Raw genomic sequence first — 20,330 nt, forward strand, 5'->3', positions numbered from 1 at the left:
TCTTTTGAACCCATATTCCTCCTTTAAGAGTTGCCACTCCCCACCCCAAGTGAAGGTCTTTTTATATGCACTATAGGACTACCAAATTCTGTTGCTCACAAATAAGTTATTTGGAACTCTGACAACTTTTATTTATTTATTTTTTTCCCTTGGCTTTAGCTGACTAAAGACTTTCACACTGATCAGTTTTTGATTATTTGTAAAGTGAAAAAAACAAGACATGTGCAACCTTTTTAAATGCTATAGATACCTTCTCACTGCTCCATTGTGTTTCAGTTGTGTTTTTAAAAGGCTTGTTGCATTTTTGGTGCCGCATAATCAATGCGCCTCCAATACTCAAGTGAATGGAAGCCACAGCAAAAAAGACGCACGCTCGTGGGATGTGCTTTGTCCACTTGCATGTCCAGAGGAAAATGCAATGCTAACGCATCAAAATTGTGTGGGTTGGGGTGTTTTTTATTTATTTATTTTTTTCCTTCTTTTATCGTTTCGGCTTTCAGTTGCATAGAGGTGGGGGAGGTGAAACGGCACACTGAACTTCCCAGTGAATGGCTGGGGGGGGGGGGGGCGAGGCGGTGTAAGGACGTGAAGCCATACAAAGAACAGGATGCTTTTTCATACAAGTACAGGAGGCACATCAAGAATATGAAATGTTGTGTTTAACCACTTCAGCCCCGGAAGAATTTACCCCCTTCCTGATCGGGGCACTTGTTGAGATTCAGTACTGCATCTCTTTAACTGACAATTGTGCGACGTGGCTCCCAGACAAAATTGATGTCCTTGTTACCCCACAAATAGAGCTTTCTTTTGGTGGTATTTGATCGCTATCAGTTTTTGCGCTATAAACAAAAATGGCGACAATTTTGAAGAAAATGCATTTTTTATTTTTGCTATATTATCCACAAAAATATATTTATTCATTTTTATTATTTTTTTCCCTTCAGTTTAGGCCGATACATAGATTTCATATTTTTGGTAAGAAAATCACAAAAAGCGATTGGTTTGCGCAAAAGTTGTAGCGTCTAAAAAAAAAAAAAAATAAATATATATATATATATATATATATATATATATATATATATATATATATATAAAAAATTTGTGACTGCGACATTACGGCGGACACTTTTGATGCGATTTTGGGACCATTTATACAGCAATTGGTCCAATTAAAAATGCACTGATTACTGTGTAAATGTGCATACATATTCGCCAGCACACCATGGATGGACAATTTTCTTGTCCAAAAGGTTTAATGGAAAGAATCGCATAACAAGAGTGCAACTTTTCGGAGCCGCCCAGGACCCAACTGGTAATCGCTACAGCACCCACCATTTTATGAGCCACAGATACCAGGAACGTGTGCGATAGGAATATCCATTTGACTACTGTGTAAATGTGACTGGCAGTGAAGGGGTTAAGTGTGTCCTAGGGAGTTTCTGGGGGGGGGGGCCTTTGTGATATGTCACTGATCACCGCTTCCGATTACAGGGATCAGTGACAGTATCAGTTGGCAGAACGAGGAGATGTGCTTGTTTACATTAGCATCTCCCCGTTCTTCCTCACTGTAAGACGATCGTGGGTATCCCCGCAGACTGTCACACTCGCGGAGCTCCCGGCAGGCGCACGCCTGTAAGCCGCCTCTTAAAGGGCAATGTACAGGTATGTTAATCTGCCTGTACTTGCGTGAGGTGGTTAATGTGTGTGTGTGTGTGTGTGTGTGTGGGGGGGGGGGGGGTTTAAAACCGCCCAGCTAGTGGCCAAATATTGCTGCTAAAACCACGCAAAATATAGCGCTGCTTTACAGCTGGTTGCGCCCCCCCCACCCCTTGTGAAAGTAGCCTTACAAAAAAATGCTGGTTCCTAACTTGCCGTATCATTTTGTCAGACTTTTAAGAGATGTAAATAGTTATGGCGCTCAAGACTCTGATTATTGAAGTTCTTTTTGAGATTGTGAAAAGTTGCTGTCTGTGAGGATTTTTTTTACTTTGTCAAGTTCATGTAGTATGGAAATTCCAAGGGAGAAAGTTGGCAGCTATGCTTTCTGTCTTATAGCTGCACACAGCAGAAGGCCACCTGCTGATGGGTTTAATCTCATTCAAAGACTTTGCTGTAATCCCTTTGACTTGCAATACATTTTAGGGTCACTAAAACCACTTTCCTGGTAGGTTTGTGTACTTGGGCTGTTATACTACAGGGCTGTATGTTATTATAACCTACATGCTATCATGTTTGCTAAACCTCCTTGCGGTTTAACGAAAGGCTTACATGGTGTAGCTTTAGAAGCGCATTTCTCCACAGCCAGTTGCAAACAGACTTGGCAATGTCCTATAGGAAAGCAAAACTGGCCACTGATTTACTTCTGGTTTACTTCTGCAATAGAAAGGACTCTTTACAGTAAGATATTAAAATGTGCTCTAGCTGTCTAATGCTGCGTACACACTATCGGAATTTCGGCCAGCAAAAGACCGATGAGAGCTTTTCATCAGAAAATGCGACCGTGTGTATGCTCCATCAGAATTTAGCAGGCCGAATTCCCGCCATCAAAAATTTGATGGCATGTTCTCAATTTTCCCAATGGGAAAAAGTTTCTATCGGAAATTCCGACACGCAAAAACTCACGTATGCTCAGATTCAACTGAGATGGAAGCTATTGGATATTGAACTTCCTTTTTCTAGTCCCGTTGTATGTCATTACGTTCTTGGCAGTCGGAATTCGGTTTGACTGTGTAGGCAAGGCAATTTGAGCAGAATTCCGACGGGCAAACAATCAGGGCTTTTTTCGTCAAATTCCGATCGCGTGCACATGGCATTAGACTGCTTTTTGGGGGGGGGGGGGGACTACTAGTAACTGCAGTGCTAAATTAGTACGGTCATAATAGGACCTTTACATGATGCTGAGAAAAAGGTAAACGTCTTAAAGTCTGAATGGTATGCATGCAAAAACATAAATATACTAAATATAGTCCACACTATATAAGGACCCTTTCACACTGGTGCGGGCGTTGGCGGTAAAGTGCCGCTATTTTTAGCGGCACTTTACCGTCGTTTTAGTGGCAGTATGCAGCCACTAGCGGGGAGGTTAACCCCCCCCGCTAGTGGCCAAAAAGGGTTAAAACTGCCCGCAAAGCGCTGCTGCAGCGGCGCTTTGCCGGCGGTATAGCTGCGCTGCCCCATTGATTTCAATGGGTAGGAGCACTTTACCACTCCAAAGATTTTTTTTTTTTTTTTTTCCATCGTCCTGCCAGTGTGAAAGCCCTCTGGCTTTCACGCTGAAGTGAAAGGGGCTGGTTTTTTAGCGTGTGAAACGGGCCTAATGGAAAATAAGCGAATATAGTCCAGAGATGAAAACTGAGATATTAATCCAGGTAAGTAAATGACACTCCTTTCTGACCTCAATAGGAGGACAGATGTTAAGAGAAGATAATGGGAGATGCCATCAACATAAGAGACTTACTGGAGCTAATGTACTCAACACAAGGTGTATGCCCAATGAGTAGACCTGTGCGATTAGTTCCGTACGAATTTCCATACATTTGGAAGGATCCGAAATATGAATTGCTATGCTTCCAAACTTTGTACGAAATTTTGTTTATGAATTTCCTATCCAAATTCCATTACAACGGAAACGTAACTGGTGTTTTGACCAATCGGGTTTTCTTCTGCTGCTGAGTGAGGGTTGGGAAAATTACCTTTTTAGTATTGGAGTGGGAGACTGGTACTGGTAGTTGATGGGAGATTCAGAATCGGACAAAAATGAGAATGTTCGTTAGTTACGATGATTCGTTATGATGAAGTTAACTCTGGAAGTGAGCATAGCACAGGGATGGTGGGAGCCCCTCATAATGATAAATTCATCATAACAAACGTTCGTAATTGCTACGAAAAGTTAACTAACATAACATTCGTATTTTGTAAGAATCCAAATTGAATTTTGGACACAAATTACAAATTAACGGCTAATGCAAAACTAAATGAAACAAATTTATTGCTGGCGCACATGTCTACCAATGAGTCATCAAGGCTTATGGTAACAGCATGCCGGTAGGCATGGACATCCATGTCTGTAGATGTTAGCACAGGAGGATGTTCACTGTCCCTCAGAGGACTCAAAGCCAGAAAGCGAAACTCGGAGATGGAGGGTTGAATCCTTCTCATATGCTTACAGGATGCATCCATAAATGAAACAAAAGTTCCATATAGTGTAAATCCGCATAAAAGAGGAGCACTCTAATTGGTAATGCAAGTTCCTGGTTCTCAAAATGGCAGCGCTGACAGCCAATGTTGTGTTGGATGTGGGCCATTCTCGCTGTTTCATAGCAAGGTGTGACCTACAGATGTCCATTTCTTCCAGATTGCTGGCACCATGGTGGGCGGTCCTACGCTCGTGATTGAGTGCAGGTGGACCAATAAGCATTGCCGTTGTCATATCTGGAGGACGTCATGCATCGGATTGTGAGGCTTGTTGCGCACACTCCAAACCCATAGGACGAAGGTCAGATCTTATTTGCCTATGTCCTGATTCGCTATTCGTAGGTAGGCGTGAGCTGCACACGCCACCATTTTGAGAACCAGAAAATTTATTGCATGACCAATTGCCAACAAGTTTGTATTTTGCTATTTGGGTAGAATGTCTATTTAAACTTAAGGGCCACAGCATGTCTGTTGTTGTTGTTGTTGTTGTTATCATCAATTTACGCAGCGCTTTACAATATAAAAGGGAGACAATACAGTTACAATACAATTAAATACAAGAGGATTAAGAGGACCCTGCTCAGAAGAGCTTACAATCTAGAAGGGTGGGGCAGGTGGTACAGAAGGTTATAACTGTCGGGAATGAGTTGATGGAAGTGGTAGGAGATTAGTTTGAGACGTGATAGGCTTCCCTGAATAGATGAGTTTTCAGGGATCGTCTGAAGGTAGCAAGAGTAGGGGATAGCCGGACCGGTGGAGGTAGCGAGTTCCAGAGGATTGGAGAGGCTCTGGAGAAATCCTGGAGACGAGTGTGGGAGGAGGAGACGAGAGAGCTTGAGAGTAGGAGGTCTTGAGAAGAGCGGAGGGGACGGTTTGGGTGATATTTGGAGACAAGATTGGTGATGTAGCTCGGGGCAGAGTTGTGAATGGCTTTGTATGTTGTGGTTAGTATTTTGAATTTAATTCGCTGGGTGATTGGGAGTCAGTGTAGGGATTGGAGGAGAGGGTTGGCAGACACTGAGCGGTTGGTAAGGTGGATAAGTCTGGCAGCAGCATTCATGATAGACTGAAGAGGAGATAGCATATGGAGAGGCAGGCCAATGAGAAGGGAGTTGCAATAGTCAAGGTGAGAGATAACAAGGGAGTGAATGAGGATCTTGGTAGTTTTATTTGTTAGAAAGGGGCAAATTTTAGAGATGTTACGGAGGTGAAATCTACAAACTTTTGACAATGATTGGACTTGGGGCTGAAATGACAAGTCAGAGTCTAGGGTTACACCTAGTACCCTGGCGTGAGGGGAGGGCCTAATGGTTGCATTGTTGATTTTGATGGAAAAGTCATGGAGGGGGGCATGTGTCTACATCTCAGATGTCTTTTTAGATGAAACGTGTCGGGATGAGCCTGCTTATGGGACATTAACATGAAATACCAAAGGTGCTCATTATAAAGGCTTCTATGCAATTTGAGTCAGGAGTTAGCTGTAACTTCACATTTAGCCACCCAACATGTAAACTTTGAAATCTGGGGCAGTTCTTTACACAAAAGTTGAACGCTGTCATTTTTGCAAGAAAGACCACTGTGTAGTAAATGGAAGCTAGGGGCACTTAATATTGGGAAGGTATCACTTTTATAGTGAAGTGGAGAGGTCTTCAAAGTGCACATCACTAGGACCTGGGCATTAAGGTCTATAAGCAATGTGTCTAACTAAAGCAGGTAAAAAAAAATCCAAGTATTACACACATTCTGAGGTCCAGCACCGGTCTTCTCCTCTGAACCAAGGGAACTGAGAACCTTCTTTAGAGTACAACTATTGATATTTTAAAATATGGCAATGTGCTTCAAATTCGTTCTATGCAACGTGTGAAGCTGTGTGTGCCGCATGAGCTGCTGACGGGGTCACTCCTGTAGATTCCGCACCCTATATTTCATACTGTTTTTGTAACATAAGTGTGTGCATGAAATGACATAGCCTCTTACAGTCAATTGGGTAACGCACAAGTTCATTAAGGCATTAAGCAAATGCTAAATGAGCACTCCTGACACAATAATTTGGGAAACCTTTAAGAGTGCTTTGTAAATGATAGTCTAGGGAAGCCAGTGAACAAGTCTAAACCTGTACTCTTCATTCATTGCTCTACACCATGCTATCGACTAGGAAAAGCATGAACATTTTTTTTTTTTTTGGGGGGGGGGGGGGGGGACATGCAAGCTAATTACATTTTTACTACTTCCCTACTGAATTTATTTTTTTATTCTCCCCCCCACTTGGTGAACCAGTGATGCTATTTGGGAAAATGTTTAGCAGTTGCAAACCCAGTTGATTTGAATTTATTTTTTTTATAAGTCAGTGCAGGCAACCTTTGACAAGCTTCTCATTACTTATAGTGCTGTTGCCGATGTTGTATTCATACTTTGTTAACTGCAAAAAAAAAAAATTGGGTGGATCAGCCATGTCCTTATCATGCCCTTTAAACTGCATTAGCAACAGGCAGATGTGACTTTCTACTTTGTTTCATGGAGATATATACAATATCATTTCATAACATGTTTTAAATATTAAAATAAGTGTTTGACATGGTAATAGGTATACAACATTTTTTACTCCTCCGTGTGTCCTTCTGCAGTTGCTTTCTATCTGGTTATGGGAGTGGGGTCAAAATTGGTTGCATCCATTTGAGGAAGACAATGGACTCCAGTTTGTGGTAGAGAGCCGCAACACTCTTTTCATGAAATCATTTTTAATTTTGGAACCTCTAAGTTTTTGAGTTCAATGCTTCATCACCTAATTCTGGCAAATGGGTATTGCTTGCACTCAGCTGGAGTGCTTTGCTTGTAAGTAGTTTTCCTTTTTATTATACAATTACGTTTTTAAATGGAGAGAGCGCTAGATCCCTTTTGTTCATATGTGTGAATGACCGTCAGCTGGATCATAGGTGATCGGTACCCCAGGTGTGGGTCAAAAGCTGTATGACCTTTTTTACAGGTAGAGTCTGAGGTGAGGGGCTGGAATATCTGGTGGATGGGCTACAATCACTGCTTGATTCTTTGTCTGTTAATGCACCTTAGGAGGCTCTTCATATCTGTTCATATACAGACTTTTTACCATCATTGGGTGATATGGATTGCTTAGTTTAATCTGATTGTTCTGCACTATATGCTCTTTATTATCTGAGGTGTTCTGGATTATGCTCGAGTGTGAGCTAGCGTTTCTAGTTTAATAAAAAAAAAAAAAAAAATTTAGTCTATCTGCGAAGAATATGTCGTTTTACAAGTAGGTATTGTCCAAAGTTCTATTTTGATATAGTTTTTACAAGATGTTGGGAACCCTCAGTTTTGTGGTTGTTCAACAATTTTGTTCAAAACTTTAGTTCTGCTTTTAGTGTCCAGTTAATGTGAAAAGCCTATTTGACTGTATCCTACTTTTGACATGTGCTTCTGTATCCTGGGTCAGGCAGAAAAGGTTCAGAAAGTCCCAATGGTCTTCAATAAGGTTGGGGATGGCTAAATCGGAACCGTCAATGAGAAGCCTCGAACCAATTCAGCATTGTCTGGTTAGCAATTTACTGCAAAAAAAGGAAAAGCAAAGCACGCCTCAAACTGAGTCAATCCATTCACCTAACTGCAGACTTTAAGAGTATATTTCTTTCCATTGTTGCTGTAGGTTTCCTTGAACTTGCAGTCTTGTCATTGAGATTGCTTTCATGGACCTTGGTACGTGTTTTGTGAACAGTGGTATCTCTTGTGCTGTGAGCATCACCCAAGGTGCAATGGTTTTGTGTTTCTGTAGGAAGATCTGCAGCAAACACAATGGAGCCTATTCACCATAAGTAGAGTGACAGGTGTTGGAAAAACGATCGGACTTTTATTTTTTTTATTTTTATATTTTTTTTTCCATGCAGTCACTGACTGCTGAGGACTGATGTCTGGGGCCCATTCATAGCTTTGTATGGAGATAATGCTCTTTTAATCTCTCTGTAAACTCCTCAGCCAATACTCTACAAAATAGCAGACATCTTATATCTCAGCTGATTGGAACAATGGTCTGTATCCTGCTGATCCAGTTCCTGATTAAAGAGGAAGAGATTGAAGACTTTAAAGCCGTTTCTGGAATCTTTGGTTAAGATTCCCAATGTTGTCTTGTCTTCTGTTGTGCTTTTTTGAGGTTTTTCCATGCAGGGGTGAAATGATTGCCTGTCTAAAACACAACTCCAGCCAAAGCTGGTTTGGGGTGTGTTTTTATTTATTTATTTTTTTTTTATTTTTTTTTTTTTTCTGGGTAGGTACAGTGCCTTGTAAAAGTGTTCATATCCCTTTAATTTTTCATTTTATGTGATGGACCAACACAAACTGGCACATAATTGTGAAGTGGAAGGAAAGAATTTTTTTTTTTTTTTTTTTTTTTTTTTTGTGGCGTGCATTTGTATTCAGCCCCCTTTACTCTGATACCTCTAAGACCCCTTTCACACTAAAAAAAGCACCTGCAAAGCACCCTGAAAGAGCTGCTCCTGTGTCTGGTAGCGACAGGCTGTAATTGCAGCGACAGGTGGTTCTACAAAGCACGTGTAGCATTGACCCCCCCCCGAAGGAGCTGCTGGTTTTATTGGGCTTACCGTTGCCTTCTTGAGTACTTCTCAGTCTAGGGTTTCCTGTGGTAGATGTGGAAACTGACACTGAATCTTCTTCTTTTTGTGTTACTTGAAGGTTAGGGTAGAGGGTTAGGAATAAGTTTAGGTACCTTGGACTGCAAAAATAGAAAGTCCCTTTATAGAGAAAAACCAGAGAATAGCAACCTTTTCACAACCCCCAGATAGACTTCCTCTCAATAGGCCTGTCCCTGCAGTTGCGTTGCCTCGGTCTAGCTAGACCCAAGACTTGGAAATGCATGGTTCCGCACCCCAGGCCAGGAGGGCCATGGGGCTGGTCAGGAGGACCAGAACCAAGCAGACAGAAAATATTCTCCGAAACCCCTGAGCACATGTCAGTACCTTAAATACCACCTCCCAGAAAGCACAGCAGGAGAACACTCCCACTGGGCTGGTTTCCCAAAGAAGCGTTGCATTCAATACACCCAGCTAGACTGCGTTCTTAACCTTGCCGGCGGTGGCAGCGACGCCTGCGGCCAAGGAGAAACCCAGTGCCACCCAGCTGGACTGGTACTGAAACCATAAATTTACACTGTCATTGATGTTAAAGGGGGCAATACACGGTATTAAGAACTGGGGTATGTAAACTTTATTATTTTTTTTTTTTTTTATTGAACAGGGTCATTTGGGTAGTTGCTGTTTAGAGTTATGATTTTAAACACCATTGACGATAAATGGCTTCAGCCAAACACCATGAGTGAAAAGTTTTTACCATTCAAATTCTCTGAAATGGCCACAAAATCAAATTCTGCCAGGGTATAAACTTGAGCACAACTGTATATAGTCAATGACTGGAACCTATCGCCACATCCCTAAATAGGGAAGGAAAATAAAGGAGCTGCCCCTTGAGACATAGGCATGGGTTAGAAACCAGAAAGATGCATAAAGGAATGTAAGTAAACATTTTATCGATTAAACGAACAATAGACTAATATCACATTTTACTATACATGAATGGGAATCCTATATGGTTAATATACATTTGAGTTCTGACAGTTAATCGCACAGTAAGAGGCCATAGCCTTTGCCATAAACTGAGGCTTCCTGCTCATTCGCGAACTGAACCATGGTGAACACTGTTTACTATGCTTCCACAATGAATGGACACAGATATGATTGGTAATGATCGGTCATTGTGTTTTCGTTTAGGAAAAGGGGCCAGTAAATGACAGGTTCTAACACGTGCACCCCTGATCTCCCTGCAGTGCAGCCGGAGGTGGAGAAAGGAGAATCTGGCAGCGCTGCAGGGGGAGGCAGAAAATCGGTGTCTGCAATAAGGCAGTACAACCGGACCTTTTGCTCAACAGGTGCCTGGGCCCCCCTTTTTGAACTGATGGGGCCTGAGCCCAATAGAGGAGGGCTAGCTGTACTGCCTTATCAGCAACCATGGCTAGAGGAATGGTCTGCAGAAGCCTGTGGAATCTACCTGTGAGTGATCAGTTGCAGTGCATTGCTGGCTCCAATGAACAAATCATTAAAGTGGAACTAGAGGCAAATTTTTTATTTATCTTTTTTTTTTTTTTTTTTTTGAACAGAGCAAGGCAGGGTTATAAATCCCCCCTGATATTATTTGCCATCTGTCCAATTGTGGAAATTTCCTTTCACTTCCTGTCCCATAGCCAAATGTTGAGTGAGAAGAAATCCCTGCAAATTGAGGGAACACTTTGGGGGTCCCCAATCACCAGAACTAGTGCCTCCCATTGGAGGATTCCTCTGCCTATTACTTTACTGGGGGCAACCCAAAATTTTGGGATTTTCTTTTAATTTTAATAATGGTGATCAGGACAAATGGAGAGGAAGAGTCTCCTTAAAAGGGGGCACAGACTGTAATAAACTGACAGGTGTTCTCATTCCTCTCTACCCTAAAAAAAAAAAAAAAAAAAGTTTAAGTAAAAAGAAAAATCTGTTACTGTGGTGGTAGTTGTAACCACCTGAAAATGGTATTGAAACTAGTTAAAATGCTTTCCTGATTTTGTCTCTGGTATTTCTGTTGGTAGAAAATCCTTGTGCATTCTTTATTTGACACAGAACCCCCCCGCCCCCCCCGTCTGGTGAAATGATTTCGCCAATGGAGAGCACACCTCTGCACTAGACAGCAGACAATGGCAATTTGGACTTTAATTAAAAAGTCTGCATCATTCATGAACCCCAGATTAGTCTTTTGATCCTTTTGTTGCTAAATCTGTGTCTAGCCCAAACTCAAAACTGATGATCCATTAGTCAAAACCTTCAAAAATATTTTTTTTACTTTTTTTTCTGATGCAGAAAGATGTATGTATTTGGACAACCTATTCCTGCACTTTGAAGAAAAGCTTTGTGCAGCTGTCAGTAATGCTGGGATTCCATTTAACTAAGTACTCCTCATATCTGTACTTGGGTGGCTTGATTGGAGTCTTGGTGTTGACATATCTAGCAAGTTTGCCCTAGCATATCTCAATGAAACAAAAAAAACTCAAAATGGCTTGGATGATGGTAATATGTTTTAAATATTTGCCTCATACAACTGGCTTGTGTATGGATTGCCTCCTGAGAGATCATGAACTCCCCAACATCGCAATTTCTCATAATCACGGTTTTCAACTTTGTTACTTTACTTTACTTTAAGTTTGTATATTGAAAATTAAAATCAGAATGTGTCGTAGGGCTGGTCTTCACTGGCTGGAAACGGGGTGAACCCCCCCCCCCCCCCAAAAAAAAACCCATAGACTATGAAATTAAGGTATAATACCCAAGGTAGTTACAGTGTAGCAAGGCATCAAATTAAAAACCTCAAACTGCAGTGTTTAAGTGGCAAAGTGAGGCCTTTCAACTTCTCAACCCAAGGGCAATCAGACATATTCAAACATCCATAGTGGATGCTTAAACGCAAAGAGAGCCTGCAAAGCATTGGCCAATGTTTATGCAAACATGCTGTCATGTCAGCAAGTTAAATGCCTATATGACAGATGTACAGAGCAGAGACACTCTCACTGGGGCTCCTGTGCCTTCATCTCCCTTAAGTTCTTCCTTTGAATATATAACAAATGGCAGCCAGACAAGTTAAAAGTGCACAATTTTATAATCCCTTGCTATTTGCCCTCAGCTGACTATATTGCGTAAGGCGTATGGCCATGAATGCTTTTATATGTGTAGCATCAGCTAAAGTGTCCACCTGCTGGGGAGATCTGGTATGTTCTTGGAGACCCAGCAGTGCTGTGGGAAGCATTGTACATAACATGACTAGTAATGCTTCATAATGCCCAGCACAAGCTGTAGACAATCTGATGGGACACTAGTCTATATATTGACACATGACCATTCCGTATCTCTATGGGAAAAATACCAGCCTGTTTTACAATTGAATCCAAAACAGTACATCCCTAAACGGCAAATATCCACTTACCCTCGGTGCTCATGACTCTGTTAAAATAGACAGGTCGCAGACCCTCCAGCTGCTGCTAGTAAGTACATCTGAAGTAAAAAAAATGCCTACACACCCTAAGGCGTTATAGGCATTAGCAGCACTAAACTCTTGTATAAATCCAAGAAATAGATAATTTTAAACACGTAATATATAAATCCAGTACAATGTCTTCATTATAAACAAGGATAAAGGCTCAGTGTAATCGGCTATAACAAAATGACCAACAGTGCATGGGGGAGTGTTTAAAAAAATTGGAGTTTTAATACTGCAGAATCTTCATCCCTTAAGCTTTTACACTCAGCAGAAATTGGGTTAAAATCAGCCTTAAACTCCACAAATAAGCGGACTACCTCTTTAGCTTCTAACATAATTTCACCAGTATTAGGTCTATATGGGTTGACACTGTTCTATCCTAGAATGCCAGACTCCAATTGACTGCTACTGGATCACAAGCCAATCGGCGATAATGCCCAAAGGCTAAAGTAGCTCTCATAGTATAATTCCATTTTTTTTTTTTTTATAGAGGAAGGAGATCATCCTTTATATGAACTTGTTCTATAAAAAGTTATGCAAACTGGTAAGACTACTATTTAGAATGTTTATGGTGGCCCATATTCAATTTCCTGTGCTGCTTTTTATTTTTGAATGAGCTGAAGTTGAACGTGTCTTTGTCAAAATTTAAAATAAGCTAACTTTCTTTCAGGTTATATTTCCAGAATGCTGAGGATTTATACGCTGCAAGCCTGTGATGGTGAATACGTATCCCTTAAGTGCCCTCACAAAACCACCATCAGCATCCAGTCCTCTTTTTATGGGAGGAATATGCCAAGCCACCAGATATGTCCATCACGCCACACACGGACATTTGCTACCTTTGTCAAAGAGGATGTAGCCTGTTCTGCTGGGACGTCTCTCCAGGTACACAGTCTGCCATGTTGTAAAACGTTGAGAAACAAACTCCTGTTGCCTTATGGTCTGGTGAACTATTTACTGTAACTACGAAACTGTTCTGCACTTTCTTTGAAGGGTTTATTGAATACTGCTTGTGACTTTTATTAGTGATATATATCCCATTAAAAGATTGTTGGTATAGTTGTGACAAACTCTGCAACAGAACACAACTATTCCCTGTTTATTAAAGCCTGGCTATTTAATGAGGCCAAATATGAGTAATACCTACTGGGGTCTTAAAGCTGACTTCAGGTATGGTAAGCGTTGCATAGTTACATTTGTTTAACTTGGACCAATAAGGGTGTGCATATGCCATACCTGAAGGATCTCTACTGAACATAGGAGGTTGCACAGGCAGCCTTCAGATTTTCCCAATGAACGCAAAGTGTTCAGATTGTAGGAGGTGGAGATTGTGATGTCACTGTCCATCCTCTGATCTGTGAATGCTTTGCATTCAGTGCAAAAATACAGTGTTCCCTTAATGGCTCCCGTGCCTAGCAAGGTGTTCACAAAGGTGCACAACTACTCTACAGGACATGAAGCCTTTTTGCTATCCCTGTACTACCTACAGTGACTTTGAGTTTCTGTGGAGATTCCACTAGTATGGCACATACATACTTTGTTTTAAACCCTACTGTAATATACGTTGCTTTATACCCTAATGTAACTATATGTAAGCATTGCCATACCTAAACTTCAGCTTCAAAGCTAGCCATACAAAGTTTGAATCTTGGTTGATTTCTGCTAAATTGTTGGCACCACCTGGCTTGAAGAAAAAAATGAATTTCAAAAGTCCAACAGAGCGAGGTTAAAACATGTCGGCTGAACTGTGACTGCATGCGATCAGATGTTGCTATTCGGACAGTTTCTGATTTTTGCAGCTGTTTGTATACAATAGCTGGCAGTGTAGATTTGTCCCTTCATTGTTTAGTGTCATCTACCAGGTTCAGCCCATAGGGCTGAATAATGGGTATGCATGGCTAGCCTAACCCTTCAGTATATCCAAAATTGTAACTGTTATCAAAGGAGTGTTTTTGACTTGGCCTGACAAAGTTTAGTTGTTTGAGTACAGAAACTTAATTTTTAGTGGAACCAACAGGTGGCTTTACAGTTTAATTTATAATTGTAGCTTCTAGTCCTGGTTAAACCTAGAATCTGAATGATTTTTCTGTTGAAAGTAGTAGAGCGGTATAATATGTTAACCATTGCCTAACAGAGTTTGCAGTTTAAAGTGGTACCCTTTATCTGCTAATTTTTAAGTTGGATGCAAACTTTCAGGATAACCTGGAGCCCTTCTTCAGATACCTTCAGGACAGTTATCTGAAACTATATCCCCCCTTTTTATAAAAAAAAAGTCTCCTTGCAAATGCATTCACCACATCAGGTGGCCTTCTGGTATTCCTCTAGCATGCATCAGCATTGTGGAAAATGCTTTAATCGTTAAATGTGTCCATTGTTGCTGTAATGAATTTCCCATGCTTCTGTCAATTACCTGTGTCATAGCATAGCCTGGGGGTACATTTTGGTAGCTGCTCACTTTTCAGCAAGTTTTATTACTCTTTGTACTGCACTGGCAATGTAAGCAGAAGCTAAATCTACAACCATTGTCACTTGGCAAATAGAAGCCTGTCTGCCAGTCAATTGGGTTTCTCAAGACAAATGGAAAGTTGGGTGTTTGTGCTTCATCCTTCTCTTCTTCCCCCCCCCCCCCCCCAAATACCATCTTCATACAATTTCAACAAAATTGCATCAGGATGAGTTACATGGCCTTTACCAGCTCAACATAGAGGATGATTGACTGTTTGCTAATGTGTATTTAGCCCTGATAACAATGTACAGCTATACTAACATAGCTTCAGGGTCTGAAACTGCTGCATCGTTGTCATGCCTCAAGTCTGTGGTTTAGATCTTGTTTGCTTGCCTGCTTTACAAATGTTTTTCTCTTTTAGAACTGGAAGCAGGAAATGCTAAAGCTAGCCAGATCTCTGGTTCAGTCCAAGGGCTAAATCAAAGTCCGTAGATTAGTGCTGTGTTCAGATCTACTGCTGGCCAAATATCCAAACAGTGACTGCATCTGATAGGCTGAGAATTTTTCACTTTACTCAGTCTAATTCTTAAATTGTCAAGCCAAGTAGTGCCGGCAGGTCCACTCATGGCTCTAATTTCAGACAATTCATCAGAAACCAGCTACAATTCAAGCAGTGTATCCTAATTTCTCAATGGCCCCCAACATCAATTTATTAAACCATGCTCCTCAACCTTTAACGCACAAGTGAATACACATGCTCTGTTACTTTGACAAAAAAGTCAGGTATGGTGTGTGTGGGGGTTTTTTATATTTTATTTTTTTAATGGCCGTTTTGCTGCAGTAGTAAACAGGAAAAAGCTGAGATTTCAGTACCACCTTTTTGTAAACCTTGAAGATAAACATACCCACCATGTCTATAGCTACAAAAATGAGTGCATGCTGTAAAAACCCTTACAAAAATCTTTGTTATAAAGAATGGAAAATTTCCTATCAAATACTTAACCCTCACTGTATAAAGCAACCCATTTAGTTTAAAATGGAAATGGACCAAAACGATTCTGTATAGATAAATGGGTATGTTTCTGTCCTCGCTTACCCTCCAAGCTCCATGCACAGCTAAGGGCAGAGAGCTGGGGGAGGAGAAATGGCAGAAGCAAGTATATATATATATATATATATATATATATATATATATATATATATATATATATATATATATATATATATATATATATATATATATATATATATATTACACACACACACAGAGGCGGACTGACCATTGGGCTACTCGGGCACTGCCCGAGGGCCCCATGCCACTAGGGGGCCCCATCAGGGTTGCCAGCCTCAGTAAAACCCAAGATTATAGTTGCCCCACCTCTCCAGTACCTTCTCAGACAATAGAAACATGTCTGTGTGTACTGTGTGTGATATTATACTGTGTGTGTGTACTATGTGGCCCCATAATCTCGGATTGCCTGGGGGCCCCATAATCTCCTATTGCCCGGGGGCCCCATGAGTTGTCAGTCCGCCCCTGTGTGTGTGTTATATATATATATATATTATATATATATATATATATATATATATATATATATATATATATATATATATATATATATATATATATATATATATATATATATATATATATTTATTATAATATAATTTTTTTGTGCTTCCAAAGTTGACAGTCTCTTGTATCACAGGAAAAAAGGGGCCATTTGAAGTGTAGATGAAACCTTTTCATGAGGCTTTTTAGCAGTTAAACACTTTTTTTATTTTTTTTAAACTTAAAGGCATGCATAAATTACAAAAATGCAACATTCCCAGAGATGTGGTCACTGGGACAAGAAGACAGTTGGCAAAACCTGCCAGTAATTCTAATCCTTTGTGCAAAAGTTGTTTGGCTTTATCCACGGAAAGCATTACTCCATCTTTTCACTACTCCATGTTTTCACAATGTTGGCAAATGTAGTAACTTCTATTGCAACATCCAATCAGAAACTGAAACCGTACTGATATCCATAGAGCACACGGGGTCCCCGACTCGTCCCCTTTGGCATTTGGTGCCCAAAAGCTTGTTTCCAGAAGACCAGTTAAGAGATTCTAAGGAATTTCAACTTCTGAACCCAAAACCAAAGCTTCATTTTCTGAAATCATAATTAGGCCAGGGTCACAGGGGTCTATTTCTGGATACAGTGCATGGAGTTCCTGCTCCTGTAGTATCACAAAATGAACTCTTTCAAGGTTGTCATCCCCTTCCATTGTAGATTCCTGGTCCTGTATGAGTATACATTCAAATTCTCCAGTGTCGTCGCCACCTTGCTCTGTGGGTTCCTGATCCTGTATGATGACAAATTCAATTTCTTCAGTGCCTCCTTCCGCCTCTGTCACTACCTCCTGGTAGCATTCTTCAATTTTCCAAGTATAGGAAATACAGTTTATGATGGAAAGAACAGAGGGTCGAGAGATGGGGTCCTGAGAAAAGAATTTGTGGAACATCATCAGGGCTTCTTTTGTGAACTTCCCCCAGAGAGCTGGTGGAGGAAAGAGATGTTCACTCTTCTGCCAGAACTTGTAGACCTGGTACAGAATATCCTCCGCCATAGCTTCTTTCCAGGGAAAGTTTCCCGTTAGAGCAATGAAGAGAAGAACTGCAAAAGCCCAGGAATCTACACTTGGAGTTATGACCAAGTACTGATTTTTCTTCAAAGCACACAGCTCTGGTGACATATAGGGGATGATATGGGACATTTTAGTGACGATGCTGCTAATGGTCTCAGTTAGGCCAAAGTCACACAATTTGATTGTGTGACATTCCTTGTCCATGAGCAGGACATTGTCTGGCTTAAGGTCTCTGTGCACTAATCCTCTGCTGTGCATAAAATCCAGAGCCCAGGCCAGCTGTATTGCACAGCGCTTTACCATTTCTTCTGGCATTCCTACCTGGAAAAGAAAAGAGACTTTTTTTGAGACTCTTCAAAATCACATGGAACATAAAGCTAGTTAATGTTAATTGACTTGAATTGTTCTGCAAGAATTTGCCATGTTGACATGCAACTTTCATGAAAGGGTCAGTTCACACAACCTGAGGTGTGCATGCGTTGAATGGCCTAAAGGCAATCTTCATGAACTTTTCCTACTTGTTCAGCTGTAACATTTCATGCAATAAATTGTATATTTAGGGATAGTGATGCAGTTATAAGTTTAAAACCGTGCAAGACATTCATGTTGTTGCAAAAAAACAGGACTGTAATAGATGGGACGTACTGAAGATTTTCCCAAATTCCACTTTGTATGACTTATTGGTCAGTCCAGCTTTAGCTAGCTTCAAATGTCGTTGGCTTTATTTTTTTTAGTAGATAAAAAAAAAAAACTTGGGCTTCTTCATATGCAATTGTCAATCTGCTTCCCTAATTCTGGGCTGAGCTAGTTGATGTGACACTTTCACAGTAACCTCTGATTGTTAGAAGGCCCTCCTTGAAGTTAAAGATGGGGGTAATCTAATTTTAGAGTAGAACTTTGGGTTGACAATTATGTATGTATGAGTATAGGTATGTTAGCCTATTGATTTCAGAAACAAAAAAATGTATATCCCACTAAACCAAATATATATTTGACTCACCTGAGGCTCAATGAGGTCATGTAGGGTTCCAGCTATAGCCAGCTCCTGTGTCATGAGATAATGGTCCAGGGTTTCAATGAAGATTGGATAGGTGGTTATAATGCCTTGGTGGTTTGACAGAGAGATGGATAGGGAGAGTTCCTTTAGAAAGGCTTTCTGCTTGATCCTGTCCTTCCTCACTAATTTCACCGCCATTGGTTTACCTTAACACAAATGACACATTAACAATTTGGCCATAAACCAGACTCGCAGGAACATCATATACATTTTTTTTTTTTTTTTTTGCTGTCCATTGCGAATGCTTTCCTGCTCCATACTGTACAAATATGAAGGAGAGATTATATTCTATACTGTGTGTATATGTATATATATATATATGTGTGTGTGTGTGTGTGTGTGTGTGTGTATATATTATATATATATATATATATATATTTTTTTTTTTTTGTTCTTTGGGTGGGCTAGAATAAGTGAGAGAATGCAGGGTCTGAAAGATCAGTTTTTATGTGTCAGTTTGTTTTCTTCAATGTTCAAACCAGCCCTGTATCACTGGAAACTTCAAGATGCTAGTTACTATGGGTAATCTAAGTAAAAATCATCATTCCTTAATGAGCCTAGTGTCTTGATCAATTTTTATTTGAAAATTGTTTTTTTTTTTTTTTTTTGAAAGCTTATAAACTGATGGTCAAGATAACTCAAATGTTCAATGAGGATAGGTTTACTATATGGTGGTGCATCTATAAATATGTAAAACAAGCTGAACTTTCTACTTGGACTACTAAGACAGCAAGCTTTCTTGGAAGCTAGTTTACATACGCCATGTCCTCTTCTAAAGAAGGATATACCTTGCAGTTGTGTATGACTGTCATACTTTATGTAGAAACCTTCTTTTGCTTGGCCTATCACTAGCTGACTACAAGTGATTAATCTAAAATGCTAAGTTTCGTATCAGGTAAACAACAATTTATATTTGAGAACTGAACATAAGGAAAATGTTAAACCTGTAGCATTTTTCCTATTCATGCCAATTTTCTAATTGCTCTTTTACATACCTGTGTTCTTGTCCTGGATGAGTAGGACTTCACCAAAAGTACCTTGACCCAGCCTCTTGATAACTTGATATTGATCAGGGATTTCCTCAGCGTAAACAGTTGTGAAGGTAGGTTCCATTGTAGGGTGCAGGAGGGTGGTGGTCTTCCTCTGCCTTTTTGGAAAAACATTTTCAAAGGTCAATGAAAATTAAACTTTAAAATATGGCCATCTGAGTTTTATTGAAGTTGGGTCTGATTGTTCAGCCTTACATAAATTAAACCCTTATGCTATACCATGGTAAAAAAAAAAAAAAAGAATGGGGGTCACTGAGCTTTCTCAACTGGCCATTACCCACAGCAAGCTATCAGCACCTTTTTTTTTCTTTCTTATTTTTACAGTTTAGAAATGGAAAATATAAAAGCTGGCTGCTCTGTAGCTGAGACAAAACTGACAAACTGCTTTACTTTTTTTTTTTTTTTTTTTTTTTTTTTTAGGATGTATATAAAAAATAAAAAGCTGACTGCAAGTGCATGTTCCCATGTACTGTAATTGTAAGTGCTGGTTCACACTACAGCAACTTGGGATCTGACTTGTCAGACCTCAAGTTGCCCCAAGTCGCTGGACATAAGAAATTCCATTGAAGTGAATGAGACGTCTTAATGTACACTACTGAAGTTGCTTCGTCTTCAGAAAAGGTTCCTGTACTACTTCAATCTGACTTCTAGGCAACTTGTACCCATAGATTTCAAATGGAAGTTGCCTCCAAGTCGGATCTCCATCTATATTGAAACGACTATACAGGAAAAAGCAAATTTACCAATGCACTTCCCATGTTTACCCAGGCAACCACCTCTTTACCCACAAAGCAGATTATTCTGTGATTGGCCACAGCCAAAGTTGCCTGTCCTGGAGGCAACTTAAAGTTGTGCTGAAGTCAACTCAAAATCACCT

The 20,330-nt window shown here is 40.3% G+C and overlaps 2 protein-coding genes across 2 annotated transcripts in view; one reads left to right on the forward strand and one right to left on the reverse strand.

The window, feature by feature from the left end:
• Positions 1–20,330, forward strand: part of LOC143988950 (protein eva-1 homolog C-like) — a 533,910-nt gene that overhangs the window by 44,738 nt on the left and 468,842 nt on the right. The window contains exon 2 of the mRNA XM_077488896.1: positions 12,944–13,158. Coding sequence (XP_077345022.1) covers positions 12,944–13,158 — 215 coding nt within the window. The remainder of the gene's footprint in view (positions 1–12,943; positions 13,159–20,330) is intronic.
• Positions 16,829–19,517, reverse strand: LOC143989958 (serine/threonine-protein kinase SBK1-like). Its single transcript, XM_077490210.1, has 3 exons — positions 19,400–19,517; positions 18,348–18,550; positions 16,829–17,668 (listed from the first exon to the last, which is right to left on the reverse strand). Exons 1-3 carry the CDS (start codon positions 19,515–19,517, stop codon positions 16,829–16,831), a joined length of 1,161 nt encoding a protein of 386 aa, XP_077346336.1.

The sequence above is a fragment of the Lithobates pipiens genome, unplaced genomic scaffold, assembly GCF_037356315.1.
Source record: "Lithobates pipiens isolate NorthernLeopardFrog02 unplaced genomic scaffold, aLitPip1_a1.2 Scaffold_18, whole genome shotgun sequence".
Lineage (NCBI taxonomy): Eukaryota > Metazoa > Chordata > Amphibia > Anura > Ranidae > Lithobates > Lithobates pipiens.

Coding starts and splice junctions, on each gene's coding strand:
- LOC143989958 (XM_077490210.1), bottom strand. CDS start 19,517: ATGGAACCTACCTTCACAACTGTTTACGCTGAGGAAATCCCTGATCAA. Junction 18,551..19,399: donor CATCCAGGACAAGAACACAG/GTATGTAAAAGA, acceptor ATTTGTGTTAAG/GTAAACCAATGGCGGTGAAA. Junction 17,669..18,347: donor ATGACCTCATTGAGCCTCAG/GTGAGTCAAATA, acceptor TTTCTTTTCCAG/GTAGGAATGCCAGAAGAAAT.